Raw genomic sequence first — 16,413 nt, forward strand, 5'->3', positions numbered from 1 at the left:
CCTTCACCCCACCCCCACCCCCGTCAGTCTCTGTGGGTTTTGTCAGGAGGAGGCACCTGTAGACACACACCTATAGGCTGTAGGTAGGGCACTCTGTGTATGTGTGTGTGTGTGTGTGTGTGTGTGTGTGTGTGTGTGTGTGTGTGTGTGTGTGTGTGTGTTATGAGAGCATCCTTCCCACCTCACACCTGTTCTTATGTCCCACCCACCCACCACTAACCCGTCTCCTGCTCCTTTCTCATCTTCTGATTGGCTGAAATAATCTACCACAGAAACACACTTCCTCCTTATGTGTGTGTGTGTCTGTGCGGCTGTTGAGTCTTGAGAAGTGTTTTCCATAATAATAATCTGCAGATAACCCTCATTCATCACTTTACCATCTAATCTGGCGAGCAGCTGAAATACAGATCTCTGGCTAAAAAATGATTTTTAAGCTGACAAACTTTCTGTGTAGTACAACAGGAAGCAGAGGGGTTATAAAATAATCTGATTTACTGAGCAGCACAGGCGCACCTTAACGATGCGTCATGCGATGCTTTGTCCAACATGAGGAAATGAAATCCTCACATTTAGTGTGATTTGCTTGTAGTTCAGGTCTCAGTGAAGTTTGTGCAGGAGAGCCGATAAAGTCGTTGCATTACATGTAAGAAAACATTCCATCTTAAAAGCTGCAGCAGCCTTCAGAGCTGTGACGAAGACTAGCAGGCAGCAGGAAATCCTGCAATTTCGCTGCTGAAAGTTAAATGTTTCACTTTTTCGAGCTTCTTATTATTTCATCTGTTACCAATTAAAAGGCCTCAACACCGAACACTGTCACGTCTTTTATTGTGAAAGCTGTGCAGGAACGAGTTGAAGCAAACTCTGAGAGATTTTATTTGGAGGACAGGAGATTGTCCATGTGTGGACGCAGATGTACAGGCTGATGGAGAGACTCTCTGATGGACAGCGATTTAAATCTTCTCCAGGAGGATCCGGAGGATTAGTTTGAGTTTAGTGGTCTGAAGATGTTATTACGAAAAAAAACGTAATTTTTAATTTTTTTTGTATAATTATGTGTGTGCAATTTCTTTAGCGCAGCATACTGATCCCAGTGAAGTCAGAGAGTGAAGCTGCTCAGAGTAGAGCCGCTGCTCCTCCACATCGAAAGGAGTCAGTTGAGGTGGTTCGGGCATCTGACAAGGATGCCTCCTGGGCGAGGTTTTCCGGGCAGGTCCCACCGGGAGGAGGCCCCGGGGCAGACCCAGGACACGCTGGAGATTATATCTCTCGGCTGGCCTGGGAACGCCTTGGTGTTCCCCCGGACAAGCTGGAGGAGGTGGCTGGGGAGAGGGAGGTCTGGGCTTCTCTGCTTGGGCTGCTGCCCCCGCGACCCGGCCCCAGATAAGCAGAAGAAAATGGATGGATGGTCTGAAGATCACTTTGGGCCTTTCTTATCAAGGTCTTTCCTCCACACCCCCTCTCTGCACCTCCAGTCATGGCTTACCTTCCTGTATTTTCTCCATCCTCACCTCCTTTAAAATTCTTCCACATGTGGTGAAAATGAAGGAACTGTTTTAATTCTTCACCTTCTTCTTATCGTTTATCAATCCACCTCCTGATGGAGAATATCTTCTTCAAGGAATAGTTGGCAGGGGAGAGTCTGAGGAGGAGGAGGAGGAGAGGGGTGTCTGAGGCAGTGAAGCGAGGCAATTTGCAAAGTGGAACTAATCCCAGCTCTTTCTTCTGTGTTCGACATGCCGGTACCACACACACCGCTGCTGCAGCGCCGCTGAAGGCAAATCCTCCGCTTTGCCGTCTCGCCCGAAGAAAGACGAGAAGATCGATATCAGAGAAGTTCACAGATTCAGCTGATGACAGGGAAATCACACACTTTCATCCTACAGCTGAGATAGACGCTGAAATGTGGGAAGGGGGCTGATTTTTCGTGTGATTGGATTGGCCACCTGATCCAGCACTAACTATATGCTTTAGCAAAAAGGAGAGTGTGAAGACTAATCTTAAAAGTAGAGATAGTGTCTGTCTCCTGAATCCAAACTGGAAGCTGGTTCCACAGAGTAGGGTCCTGAAAACTGAAGGCTCTGCATCCCATTATACTTGAAAATACTCTAGGAACAACAAGTAAGCCTGCAGTGCGAGAGTGAAGTGCTTTAATGGGGTGATATGGTACTGTAAGGTGATTAAGATAAGATGGGTCCGGATTATTTAGCAGGAGCAGGATTTTAAATTCTGGATTTAACAGGGAGCCAATGAGGGGATCTGAGGAGAAACGTGTGTGTTTTTATCTTTGGAAGTTGGTTTGTGGGTGTGAGATCCACTCGTTTACTCTGTCGATCAGTGAGGCCATCAAATAAATGAAGTTGGCACAATGCATCAAAAAAAAATCCCAGAAGCAGGATGTGGGACCAAACTAAATCAAACACACACACACACACACACAGGTGGCTGAGCATGCCTGCACACTGAGTGAGATCATTTCTATTAATGTACACACACTCTGTCCCCGTGTGTGTGTGTCTGTGGTTACAAGAGAAAGAGAGAGGGCAGAGAAAGCCATCCATCCAATGATTACTGTAAATACACTGCTACAGAGCACATACACACACACACATACTCACACGCACGGGCGGTCAGTGTGTATTGTCAGAGTGATAAATCACAGCAGACTTTAAGTGAATTAGTGCAGCAGCTTTAACTCTCCTTCCTCCGCTCCCTCGCTCTCTCTCTGTCATTTCTAATGTCTCTCTATCTCCCTCGCTCCCCCCTCAGCATCTTCTCTGCACTCTCCTCAGACCTCCATACATCACAGGCCTTAACGAGGCCTCATCCACTAACGAGCAATCAGAGCGTATTAGACCAATTAGAGCCTTAATTAGACTGAAGGAAGAGGAGGAGCCACGTAAATGATGTAGCCTCACCTCCATACACCTGTAGTGATTGACAGCTGGGGTGTCCTGTTGTCATTGGTTCATCTGCTCTGTGTGTCCATCGTCATGTATCTGCATGTTAAGCCACGCCCCCTTAATAAACTTAATAAACTCCTTGCTTCCCACAATGATTATGTCTCTACCTTCCTCCCCCAACTCTCCTCCCCTTTAATCATTTAATCTCTTCCTCTCTCTCCCCTCTCAGCGAGCCCCCACGCTCCCCCCTCCAGCCTCCACTTCTCCTCCTCCCCCATCCTGCAGCAGCCTGGCTCCTACTTCTCCCACCCGGCCATCAGGTATCACCCGCAGGAGACGCTCAAGGAGTTCGTCCAGCTGGTCTGTCCTGACTCCGCCCAGCAGGCCGGACAGGTGGGCTTCCTCAACGTAAGCACGCACAGAGACACAGACACATGCACGCACACACACATGTACACACACACAAACACATCTGAGCTGGGTTTTCCAGCCTCTGCAAAGGTGGGATCTGTTTGCAAAAGTGCTGCAGTGTGTGTGTGTGTGTGTGTGTGTGTGTGTGTGCCTGTGTGTGTGGCCTTTGTACTGCAGTGAGATAGTTGATATATCTAAGTCTAGACACTGAATCAATACACCTTCCACACACACACACACAGGCTCAGACACACATGCACAGGCTCAGACACACAAACACACACACAGGCACAGAGCATCTGCTTTCTGTTTTTCCTACATGTTGGCCCGACTGCAGGGCGATCCCGATTGGAAGGCCGAGCCGCCTCTAACTTAACCTTAACCCCCGAGCACTCGTTCTCTGCCTGGTGTCGACTGGATGAAACAGCTGATCTTTTTCTAATCGTTACTAAGAATCGATTAAAATTGTGCGATAGTCGCACTGAAATTTGTTGGAAACTGAAAGTGTTTTCAGTTTTCAGTTTTTTAACCTGGATAAAAACCAGGAAAAGAAAGCAGCCCATGTCGTGTTTGAACAGTAGAGGCGGTCACTTTGTCAACTTTGCATTTTAAAAAATTAAAACCCATCATGTCAAATTTCTCAAATTCTAAAATGCGAAGTTCGGGACAAAAAGAAAAAGCTCACAACCTCACACGCACACAGATACAGATGCTGGGAGTGTTTCCACTATAGACACGCCCCTTTCACTTAATTGCAGAGTGTCACCAAGAGATGGGGCTTTCTTCCAAAAACCCTTGACCTGGATCGTTAGCTACAGATGGTTTTCTCACTTTTATTGTCGGGTCTTTGCTTTATACTCTAAAGCTCACTGAGACCACTGTTGTAAATAAAACTGAATTGAATTTGACATTCTTTGATAGCTGTCGCTGTAAAACTCTTTACCCATTAAAATATAAAAACTTTAATTTTAAAAAATGTAAAATAAAGGATAAAACTTCACAGTCTGTTTGGCCATCCAGACATTTTACACTGCAGATCACTAAAACTGTTTCCAGTAAAGTTCTTCATTTATCCATTTCAATCTATTTTATTATCAATCAATTTTCATGTACGCGGCGCTGCACTGAAATCTGTTTCTCTAAATGAGCGGCCTGACTAAACTAAACATGCATGTTCTGTCACGTCATTGCACCAAGTAGAAATTACTTCTGCATGTTGTTAATTTACACTGTGGTATAATTTGCAGATGTATGCAAACTTTAAAAACAGGATTTCAACATTTGTAAAAATCTAAATGCAACCTTTTGTGATGAAATTTATTAAAGGACACGGCGGTGGCGTTCAAACATCGCAGAGATGGGGGGTTGCTGCTTGTCTGTAGGAGGCTCGGAGCACGACAGTTGAACAACAAGCACTAAAATGAGAAAAGTAAAACTCCTTTATATGAACTTTGTCATAAAGTCCGGGAATATACAAAGAAAATGATTCCTGTTCTCACACGTGTTCGTGAGTTCAAATCACAGTCTGCGCTCTCTCTCACCTGTCTGTAAACGTTGGCGCTAAAATTCCTGCAGTGATTTATCAGAGATGTGCAGAGCGCTGAAGGAGAGTTAAAAAATAGAAGCGGTTCACAGCTGCAGTTTACTGCACTTTAAATTCAGACATTATTAGTAAAACTACTGTTAATATATTTAACAAACTGTGTTATTAAAGTGTTTATTTATGTATCCATCATCAGGATTCTAATAAATTCAATAATTGCAGTGAAAAAGCAGCTGGAAATGCTCAGGAGGACTCATCAGTACTGAAGGTCAACGCTATGATTCTCTTCTAATTCTAGGATCCATGAACAAATTGAAAAGGTCTCGTGTAACAAGCTTGTAAATGAATGCGCCTCGACCCTGCTCCCCCTGATGGATACACAAGACATTACAACTGATTTTCCTAAATGCTGCTTAGAGGTCTTACTACCCGATGTTGTGTTGTCCCCGTCATAGGCGGGGATATCATTACGGTCCCTCAGGGGTCAGTTGAACTGATCAGAGAGTCCAATCACAGTAAATAAAGAGTAAAGTCAGAGGAGAGCAGCCAATCAGATGGCTCCACGCCTGAGGAGCAGAGCTGAGTAGGTGTCCCGGTGTCTTACTGACTTGAATCCCTCCTGGGTCCTTTCTCTTTGTTATGGTCAGTTTTCTTTGAAGGCAAACATATTTGTCCCTTTCTTTTTTCCACTTCTTTGTATGTTTCTTCACATCCACTCTTATCTCCCTGCTGTCTGTCAGTCTTCGTATTAAGGTGTTGATTATTGTTCTGATAAATTCAATAATTGCAGTGAAAAAGTAGCTGGAAATGCTCAGGAGGACTCATCGGTACTAAACAGACCAATCATGGTGGTTTGGGCTGCGTTAACGCAGCGTTTCCAGGAAGGTTTCAGAAGGGTTTGTGTTTGCGACGTACCTGCAGCATTGATTTAACACTGAAGCCACCTGCACGTCCTTCTTGGACTAAAAGCAGGAGGAATTCTGTGTACAGGTGTTTTGGATCATCATTTTATGGATGAGAACAAAATTAAACCAACATGTCCTTCTGACTGATGGAAACAAAGACGCACGTCTTTACTGCACTGACAGGACGGATATTTCATGCTTTGTGAGAGATGGTTCTTCACTTCCAGGCAGGTCTGTCACAGTAGTTTTTGCTGCATGTTCAGCCCAGGGGCATAATTTGCAGGGGGGTTATGGGGGTTATGACTCCCCCCCCCCCCCAAAAAAATAAAAATAAAAATCAGACCCTACCAATATAACCCCCCCCCCCCAATAAAATTATGAATTATCTTGCATGAATAGGCTGTTGATTTTCTTTACTCATTTCAGTTATTACCAGCAAAATAGTTGCGCGTTTAATCATCTGGGAATTTACCCAGATTTATTTATTTATTTAGACAGAGATCTTGAGTTAGTTATCCAGGTGTAAACACACACAGGTACGCACACAAAGGCGTATAAATACAGAGAGAACGTTGCTGAGAGCTCAGAGCAGAGACAGAAGCAGGCACAGGTTACGCCTTCAGATCAGCAGGAGAAAATGCCAACAGCAGCAGAATCCTTTAAGACTGGCCAGAAAACTGCTGACACACACACGCACTCACGGGTATTCATATCATGTGGGGACATCTAATTGACATAATTCTTACCATAACCATCAAAATGAATGCCTAACCCTTACCCTAAACCATAACCTAACTGTAACGCTGACACTAAAACCACATTTTGAGTCTCAAAAATCCCTTCAAACACACACACACTCTCACACACACACACTCACGCACGCACACTGTCACACAGTCTCACTCTCACACTCTCAGACACTGTCTCTCTCTCTCTTTCACACACACACACACACACTGAGAGGACGAGCTGTGACCGACCTGTTGATGTTTCTTTACAGAATATTGTAAACATATTCTAACTGTGTCCCCCCACCTCTTCAGCCTAATGGTAGCTCCCAGGGAAAGGTCCACAACCCTTTCCTGCCGACGCCCATGCTGCCTCCCCCACCGCCTCCTCCGATGGCCCGTCCCGTCCCACTGCCTGTTGACGCCAAGCCGCCCTCCACCTCCTCCACTGAGGGAGGAGGAAACTCACCCACCTCACCCAGTGAGTGTGTGCGCACACACACACACACACACACACACAGCAGATTTAAGTACCATCACGCATCACTTCTGCGTGTTTAAACTGGATTTTCCTGGTGGCTGTCACGCCCCCACACAAAAGGAACGACACATCAGGGTTCAGTTATTAATCTGATATTTAGTTCTCGTGTAATCTGTGAGAAGTGATTTGTGATTGGATTATTTCTGACTGCAGGGTTCAGTGACGCTTCCTGTCTTTTGGCGAAAACAGACGCAGTCGCTGCCAAAATATTTAATCCTCCTAATACTCATCAACGACACATGGAGACACTGAAATTTCTTTGTATTTATTACTTATGTTTTTGCTTGATGTGTTTGTCATCTGTCTGACCTACTTCTTCTAAATAACTCTGTCAAGTCTTTCAAAACTTTATTAACAACGGCGTAGAAAATATAAATTTTCAAATCAGGTTCCTCTGAATCTAACTTGATTTGGATCTGAATTTAAGGCGATAAGGAGATTGAATTTAAAGTGTATCAGAGCTCTGTCAGGTCATCACGTGTTAATAACGGGACCTGTGTGTTTGTTGTGCAGCCTACTCCACCCCCACCACGTCTCCAGCTCAGCGGTTCGTCAGCGTCGGACCTCGGGACCCCGGCTTTAACATCCCTCAGCAACCACAGGTAACCAACAAACACAGGTGTGTCAGCTGCAAACATGTTTACAAACATATAAACATGTTTATTTCTGCTGTAAAGTTTTAACATGGGAGTCTATGGGGACTAATTCACTGCTGGAGCCTCTGCTGGATGTCAGAGGAACTGCATCTTCTGGCCTCATTTTCAGCATGAGAGCGTGCTGCGCACACATGGTGTACCTGTGCTGGTCAGTGTGAAACTAGAGGAAGCAACAAGAGGTCAGACACCCATCAGCCAATCGGAGAACAGGATTTTGGGATTTATAAACAAAGACATTAACAGGGAAAGAAGCAGCGCTTCACTTCAGGCCTGAATCATTTACTGCAGGGCGGGTGGTTAGTGAACACAGCATCCTCATGGGATACTGTGTGTGTGCGTGTGTGTGTGTGTGCGCGTGTGTTTGGGGAGGGGTCAGGGTCTGTTTGCCAGCTGATTTATGAAGAGAGTAACGATTGGGCAGCCTTGACTTAACTCATCCTGCGCGCACACACAAACAGTGAGGTGGGAGTCCTCTGTTGACAATCCAGACATGCTTGATTGCTTTGGTGTGTGTGTGTGTGTGTGTGTGTGTGTGTGTGTGTGTGTGTGTGTGTGTGTGTGTGTGTGTGTGTGTGTGTGTGTGTGTGTGTTTGGTGGCCCGCAGTGAACAAGGGTGTCGATTTATCGACTCTGTCACACACCAGCGCACGCACACACACACACTCTCTCTCGTGAAGACATGAGCCAGGTGTTTGTCACCGCTGCCAGAAACAGACTTGTGTTATTTATTCTTTCTCCGTCTCTCGGGGACGATGTCGCGCTCCTCGAGTGATGAGCAGCTTCTCCTCCAAAGGTTTCCTTTCTGGGAATGAATTTAACCGTCAGTCATCAGAAAAATACAAAAATATCCAGGAGAATTTTTGTGTTTTGTTGGAAAATAAAGAAAATTTTGTCTTTTTTTAGTTTTATTTCTGCTTCAGATTCAGCAGGTTTGGAAAACGACTCACAGCTTTTTTAGGAAATGTGGACGTTGTTTGGAGAGTTTAAACACAGTAGAGAAGAAGACATGTTTTTAAAGCCAGCATGTATGTTTTTTAAATAAGAGATTTATTATTTTTGGGGGGGTTATGTGATGGTGTTTTGGAGGAAAGTGGTGGTATTTCAGGGTGGAGGTGGACATGATGAGGAAGGATTTAACATCTTTAACATCACACTTGGGCTGGATTAGGTCCTCACACATGAATGTAAACACGTGTGAGTGTGTTTACATTTATATGTGTGTGTGTTGGGGGCGGGGGGCAGCTGGCGTTGTCTTTGTGTGAGAGTGGGCGTCGTGCCCACACGGGTCAGAGTGGTGGTTGCCCATGGTGACAAAGATGGAGGGATGACGCCGAAACTAACACAAAGACACACACACACACACACAGCATCAGGGAGAACACGGACTTGCGGTGGGACACTGGGTCAGAAAGTCAGTGCTGAGCCATGCTGTCAGCATCACTGGGAGGCGAGACAAAACACAAAACTACAGAAGAACCACAGCATGTTCTCTCCCAGGAGCTCCAGAACCAGCCCAGAAACCACAAACGCACTCTGAAGTGCTCGTTTTCTGCTTTTCTTTTATTTCCTGTCAGATATCTGCTGTTCCAGTCGTCAATGTTCACATCAAACACGATCAGAGTTTCTGATACTGAGCTCAGTGTACAGTAATCTCTGCGAGCCCAGAGCTCAGCCAGATCTACATACTCAGGTTATCACAGCTTTTTCTACTGTAGCATCACATGATGTTGCATAGAGAAGCCCCACCCACCTTCTTTTCAAACCTCCTGTTTGCAAGCGGGTGCCAATCAGATGAAAGCTAACTTGAGAGGCTGAAGCCAGAAGAAGATGGGGAAGATATTTTGAACTGTGAATCATGCAAAGCTACTCTGGAAAGATCCAAGAAAAATATTATGGAGCTGTAAATGAGCAAAGCAGGTCCTCTTTAACGTCTTTTATAAGCCCGTTCTAAAGGACAGCTTGTATCTTTAAGACGTCAGAGGCTTTCACAAAAACCCGTTGCTGTGCAAATGACAGCGAGCTGCAAAACTCAAAGACCTAGATGAAAATCCTGCTTTTATTTGTGCCATAAGGGACACAAGTACATTTCACAGTCTGTAATTTTAGCTACTTTGATCGTGTCTGTAATTCGGACTCGGACATCAGGACTCAGGCACGTGGACTCAATTACCAGGAATCACACAACAGGACTCCAGGACTCAAACATCAGGGTTTGGACACCAAGACTCAGATATCAGGATTCGGACATAGGACACCAGGACTCGGACATAAGGACAGACATCAGTTCTCAAACACCACTGATTCAGACATCAGTTCTCAGACACCAGGATTCAAACATCAGGACACTAGGACTCAGACACCAGGAATTGGACCACAGGACTCCGATACCAGGACTCAGATACCAAGATTCTGACACCAGGACTTAGACATCAGGACACCAGGACTCTGACATCTGGAGTCAGACATCAGGCTTCTGAACTTGTCTTTTTTATTCAATGAATATTTGTCTATCATCCATCTCTCTCCGTCTATCATTGCTACTGTTTCTGTCTCGTCCTGAGTCAGCACTTCTCCAAGACTCACACACTCACTTAGTGAGTCATGATGTGGGCGTGGTGTTTGCACTGCATACGTGTGTGTGTGTTCAATACGAGTATGTGTGTGTGTGTGTGTGTGTGTGTTTTAGCTTCACCTTGCAAATCGGACACGGAGACGGTGGATGACTACACACACGAAGGGGATAGCACCCTCACTGCTCCTCCGATGAAACCCTACCACACAAACACACTTGTATTGATCAGGTTATGGCTGGCTGTGGTATCACGGTGTGTGTGTGTAAATATTTTAGTACCAGTTTTTCAGAAATTAGATTCTTTTGAACTTTTTAGACTCTCAAAGACACAAGTGACTTTTTATTAAACTGTCATGATATCAGGGCTTTTTCTCCACATCGGACATTCGTACGGTGAAAGGTCGCTGTTGGAAGAAAAGAAGAAAATAGTCTCCATCAGCCTTTTGCTTTTAAGATAAGATAACCTTTATTAGTCCTACATGTGGGAAATTTGTTTTGAAACTGCCCTTGAGTTCCTCGTGTACCTCACACAGTTTTTCAAAGCTAATACTTGTTTGCTCCACAGCTCTGGTTGGTAACTGGTTTCATATACCTCTGTATTGGGAAGTCTAAGAGATCTGTTGCATTAGCTTTGGTTGAGGCACACCTTCCTCTGCAGCAAATGACGAGCAGATGACACAGAGTGACTGTCACTGAAATCTTCTCTCTCTGAGTGATCGATATCTCTGGTTTTTCACTGTTTTTAGACTGGTGCTGAACGGTGATTTAGACTGGTTTTACATGTTACTTTGGATTGGTTTTAGACATTGTCTTGAACAGCTTTTAGAGCGTCTTTCAGACTTCCCTGGACGTTCAGGATGGTTGTTGTGCTGCACAATGAATTACTTCCTTGAAGCTAAGAGCCACAGACAGAGTGGGATGTACCGAGGTGGACAGCACATTGAGATTGCTGAGAATATGAAAAACATGGAAAAACAACAGCAGATTGCTCCTTTAAAATCGCCTTCCATCTTTCGCTGTGATGAGTTCCTACAGTCTGAATCATAGCTGTCAGCATCAACCCACTGTGTGGTAACATTACTCCACACACACACACACACAAACACACTCTGTCTGGCCTGTGAGAGTTTCATCTTCTGAGTCTTCTCAGGACAGAGGGAGGAGCTGCAGTGCAGCGAGCGAGCGAGAGGCCGAGAGACACCGATAGAAACAGGAAGAGAGAGAGCGAGGTAGAAAAGTCCCAGCGTCAGCAAGTTGTATTGATTAAAAACTAACCTTCCAGTCTTCTCCTCTATCACTACTGCGCACACACACACACACACACACACACACACACACACACACAGCAATAGAATTACAACGAGTCAGGAGCAACTGAGGTCTGAGTGCAGAGAAACCCTGCAACACACGCACACAAAGAAAGAAAAGGAATGCCTGATCCCGCGTGTTTCATTTAACTTTCACTTTAAATTCAGAAGCACATTTTCTAAAAAATGTACATTCTTTAAGTGTGTGTTTTGTTTTTATTCCTTTGTGTGTGTGTGTGTGTGTGTGTGTGTGTGTGTGTGTGTGTGTGTGTGTGTGTGTGTGTGTGTGTGTGTGTGTGTGTGAAGAAGTGCCGAGTGGGACGGGGAGGAGAAAGTGATCGAGAGAGGATGAACATAAAGAAAGAAACGGTGGAAGAGGATAAAAGAGGCGGGGTAGTGGGACGGGGATGTGGGGGGGGGGGGGGGGGGGGGGTGATGCGGTTGCCTTGGCGATGGTAGTCACGTCCCGGGCCGTCTGGTTGTCCTTAGCAACCAGACATGATGTAACGCAGAGATGAACTTGAACTGGACGGGCCAGTGAGGAAGAGGAGGGAGAGATTCATGAACGATGCACCTTTGGCGATCGATACGAGCCTATCAGAGATGGATTACACACACACACACACACACACACACAGAGTTTTGTGCTCCTGTGTCATAAACTCATACCCAGAGAGGAGAAGCAGCGTCCTGTGTTTGTAGTCTGAGAACCTGACGGTCTGACATCAGCCTGTTGTGGGTTCGACTAAATCAAGCCCCACTGGCATCCCCTAGAGGCAGCAGTGTTCATTACAACCACAGGATTATAGTGCTGGAAAGAGAATATCCTGAGGATAGCATCAAATAGCAAATAACAGAAATCCAGTCTGGAGGAACTGTTTGAGGTGTACTTAAAGGAGGCAAAGTCTTTTAATTCCCACAGTGTATCTGTATTATTGGACAGCAGCAGAGTAGCTCGGCATGATACAGGGTTCAAAATTATCTTCATCTATCTCTTTACACTATGCTCAGTGTTGGGGAGTAACGGAATACATGTACCGCCGTTACGTATTTAGAATACAAAATATGAGTAACTGTATTCCGTTACAGTTACCGTTTAAAAAGGTGGTATTCAGAATACAGTTACTTTGGTGAAATAAATGGATTACACGGCGGTACTTTCCTGTTTCATATTCTCGCGGGTCAGGACTGTTTGGGTTTGTTTGACAGCTACGCTCTGTTGTTCCAGGCGGCAGCGTTACGGTTGCCATGGTTACAGGGTGACGCGCTCTCTCGCTGCGTGTTTCCTGGGTGAGAGAGCGCTTTTTTGTTGTTGTTGTTGTTGTGCTAAGCTAAAAGGCAGAATGCTACAGGCATAGTCCTAAAGAATGTAGCCTCATGGGCAGTGTAGTCCGTGCTGCAGCGAGAATGGACTACCATACACGTTATGTGTCTGTGAGCGAGGGAGGGAGAGAAAGGAAAAGTCCGAGCTGTCACGGAGCAAAAACGGGAGCTGGAAGCATGTAAATATAATAATAACCACTGCAGCCAAGAAGAGTGCCTGACGAGCCCATTTGTAAGTAAGCTATTAAGACTCGACTGTACACTGTGTTCGTGTTTTCCTCCGGAAAAAATAAGTTCCGTTGGAGCAGCCTTTCAACGCCTCTCTTTGTCTCTGGCAAGCAAAGTTGACCCAGACAACAAAGTAAAGCTAGTTTTTGGCTACCAGCCCGACACGGAACCCACCGTATTAGCCAGAGGTCCCTTTACTACGGTTCGGAGCCGCGGACCTTCAGTAACAGTAATAAATCACAGCAATAGTACATTCACGTAGTTGTAAACAGCATGATAATATATTAAGTAATCCAAAGTATTCAGAATACGTTACTCTCATTGAGTAACGTAACGGAATACGTTACAGAATACATTTTGGGGCATGTATTCAGTATTCTGTAATGGAATACATTTTAAAAGTAACCTTCCCAACACTGACTATGCTTTAGTGCACCACCTCAGTTTATGAACATGCTGTTTTAGCTCCTCCCCCTGGGAAAGACTTTCTTCTGATTTGCTGCTACTCGTAAATGGAAGGGTTGCACATGCTTATATGGTGATCTCTGTTGGAGACTATTTAATCATATCATATCTCTATGACATCACACAGACCCAATAGAAGAAAAAAACTGGATAAACTGGTCCCAGAAAGTTGATTCTGTTCATCTGGACAAAGCGTTTCCAAGTTTCTGGGATTTCCTTACCCAGGAGATTGAGCATCCATCAAGACGTGACTGGGTGTTTAGAGCACTCTGTAGCCTAAGCTTTTAGCTCACAGTGATTACTGTACATACACTGACCTCATAAACCTCTAAAACTAAATTTTGTACACCTTTGCACTAGGGCTGCCACGATTAGTCGACTAATCACGATTACGTCGACTATCAAAATCGTCAACGACAAATTTAATATTCGACGCGTCGTTTGAAGCTTTGTAAGATCCTGAAAGACGCAGGAATAAGTGGTAGGATTTAAGAGTTTAATAACAGACTGAAACAGAAGATGGCAGCAATGCATCTACAGCTGCCATTAAACCCCGAAGAAGAAGAAGCAGTCTCCGGTATCGTAGCTGTGTCCAAATTTAGGGGCTGCATCCTTCGGATCCGATTATGTTACAGTGACGCAACAAAGGCTGTCCAAATTCGAAGACTTCTCCAAATGCGGCCGACAAATGCGTCCTCTTTTTCCCCAGATTTGAAGGATGGGTCGAATGTGTCCTTCGTGGCCCAACCTATCCCAGAATTCATAGCGCGGCCCAGCCAATTCTAGTTTCCAACAATGGCGGCAGCTACTTAGTTTTAATATTACTCTTATTACTCTTTCTGGGTCACAAAATAAACTTTTAAGATATTTTCAGGCAAGAATGTAGGTGTGTAAACTTCAAATATCTGCTCGGTTTATCAAGACGTCACATATTTGTAAAAGTGCTCCGATGTTTTTGGAGACGTCTGTTACCCACCAGCTCAATAGCTAGCCAGGGGGTTCAAGGCTCACTAGAGCCAGTGAGAAAACCGGACTCCAGGCACATCATTTTCAAACCCCCCACGGTCTTTCGCTACTCAGGTTAAACATGATATATAAGTCACTTAGGTAACTTAAAAATAATAATAATGAAAATTAATTATAGTTTGGCTATTTTCAGTTTTTTATTTGTTCCTGGGTAAATCGGTTTTGCTGAGATTAAAGTTATAATTTTCACACAGCTGAATAAACGTCAAACTGAAAACTGATTAAACAGAAGTGTGAGATGGTCGAGAATTTACTCCAGTGTCCTGTTATATTTTAGATAGCAAGGAGCAGACGGCTGAGTTTATTATACTCCACCGAGATAATCTGCAAATTTCATTAAAAGTTTAATAAACTATCATCTTGTCTTTATTTTTAGTTAGCACATAACTTAAACACTTCAAACTGTAAGGTAATGATAGCTATATAAGAGCAGACGCATGCTGATGCAATAAGCTGTATGTTTTACGTCCAATGGATGCATGATCTGATTAGCCGACTAATCGCAAAAATAATCGGTGACTAGTCGACTATCAAAATAATCGTTTGTGGCAGCCCTACTTTGCACCCATATAACTGAGAGGAAGTATGGAAAACGTCATATTTGCCTTTTGTTGGGGGCAGCCCACCAGACGCCATCAGCATATATTTTTGTCAGCTGTCCTAAAAAAACAGGCAGTTTCACTCAAAAGTCAGTTAATGCTTTAATTTTGATCCATCTGGGTCCCAACTGTCTGGAGGTTTAATGTGGGTTTGTTTTTCTGGTCTTGTGTTGTAACAGGATATATTGAATAACAGTCTCACTTATTTTAATCTAAAGAAATAATTAATGTTTCCTCAAAGACATACTTGAATTATCCTGAATTCAGGAGAACACACATATATTTGGTTTGGCGCTACAAGCTAATCCACCCTAAGATTTATACAGTAACATCATGAATCCTTAAAATGTGACTGTAAGTTTTTCCATATTCAGTTTTTAACCACAGTTTGAAGAATTGTTTCTATAGCAACAGGAGTTGAATACAATAGTGGCATCATCTGCATAGAAAAGTCCATAAACTTCAGTCACAGTGTCATTGGTTTGTGGCCAATAACAAACCACACAACAAGCCGTCCTGGAGGCTGCACGGTGGGAAGATTTCATACATCCCTAGACTAATCTTTGAAACCTTTGTGATAAACGTGTAACCCCGCTGATTGGTTCTGGGTAAATTTGGACGACAAGTACCTGCAGTCGGGATCGTCCGGTAAGTGGTCGCTAAAGCAGTCCAGATGTTAACATCTGTTTTTGTCTCTCCACAGTGGTACCTGGGATAAGGACTCCAGAGGCCCCTCCGCCCACCTGTACGACAGATCGCTGCAGTCTCCTCTCCGACCTTTCACCTTTGATGCCAGCTGTGACAGAAAGCCCAGTCTAACCTATCCCTACTCCTTTCCTGTTCCGCCCCCACCAGCACCACACACAGGCTCAGCAGCATCAGCATGGCTACAGCGGATCAAACGCACCGTGACCCCCTGCAAACTGTATATCACAGACATCCCTGCAAACGTATGGTTCACACCTCAGTGTCCATATACAGTGCCAGACCCACCCCCCACCCCAAATCCAACCAGGTTGATAAGTACGTGGGCGACCTGAGCCTACAATCTTTGGGAAAGACTGAGTCACAGAGCTTCTGACGACACATATGCTCTCCCATCATCCTTTGCAGCGGGTGCATCCGTGGACTTACAGTCGTACGAAACCCTCCCCACACTCATCACCCCACCCCCCATCCCCACCCCCCGTCTGGAGTCCGATGGTTTGG

The 16,413-nt window shown here is 44.7% G+C and overlaps 1 protein-coding gene across 10 annotated transcripts in view; it reads left to right on the forward strand.

The window, feature by feature from the left end:
* Nucleotides 1–16,041, forward strand: part of nfia (nuclear factor I/A) — a 149,336-nt gene extending 133,295 nt beyond the window's left edge. For 9 of the 10 annotated variants that reach the window (XM_063465958.1, XM_063465963.1, XM_063465960.1 and 6 more), the window contains 4 exons: nt 3,130–3,308; nt 6,803–6,968; nt 7,542–7,630; nt 15,908–16,041. In XM_063465958.1, the coding sequence (XP_063322028.1) occupies nt 3,130–3,308; nt 6,803–6,968; nt 7,542–7,630; nt 15,908–15,922 (449 nt within the window). In that variant the 3' untranslated portion in view covers nt 15,923–16,041. The remainder of the gene's footprint in view (nt 1–3,129; nt 3,309–6,802; nt 6,969–7,541; nt 7,631–15,907) is intronic. The other variant, XM_063465959.1, reaches the window with a different exon arrangement.
* Nucleotides 16,042–16,413: the final 372 nt, after the last annotated feature.

This window comes from Pelmatolapia mariae, linkage group LG23 (assembly GCF_036321145.2).
Source record: "Pelmatolapia mariae isolate MD_Pm_ZW linkage group LG23, Pm_UMD_F_2, whole genome shotgun sequence".
Lineage (NCBI taxonomy): Eukaryota > Metazoa > Chordata > Actinopteri > Cichliformes > Cichlidae > Pelmatolapia > Pelmatolapia mariae.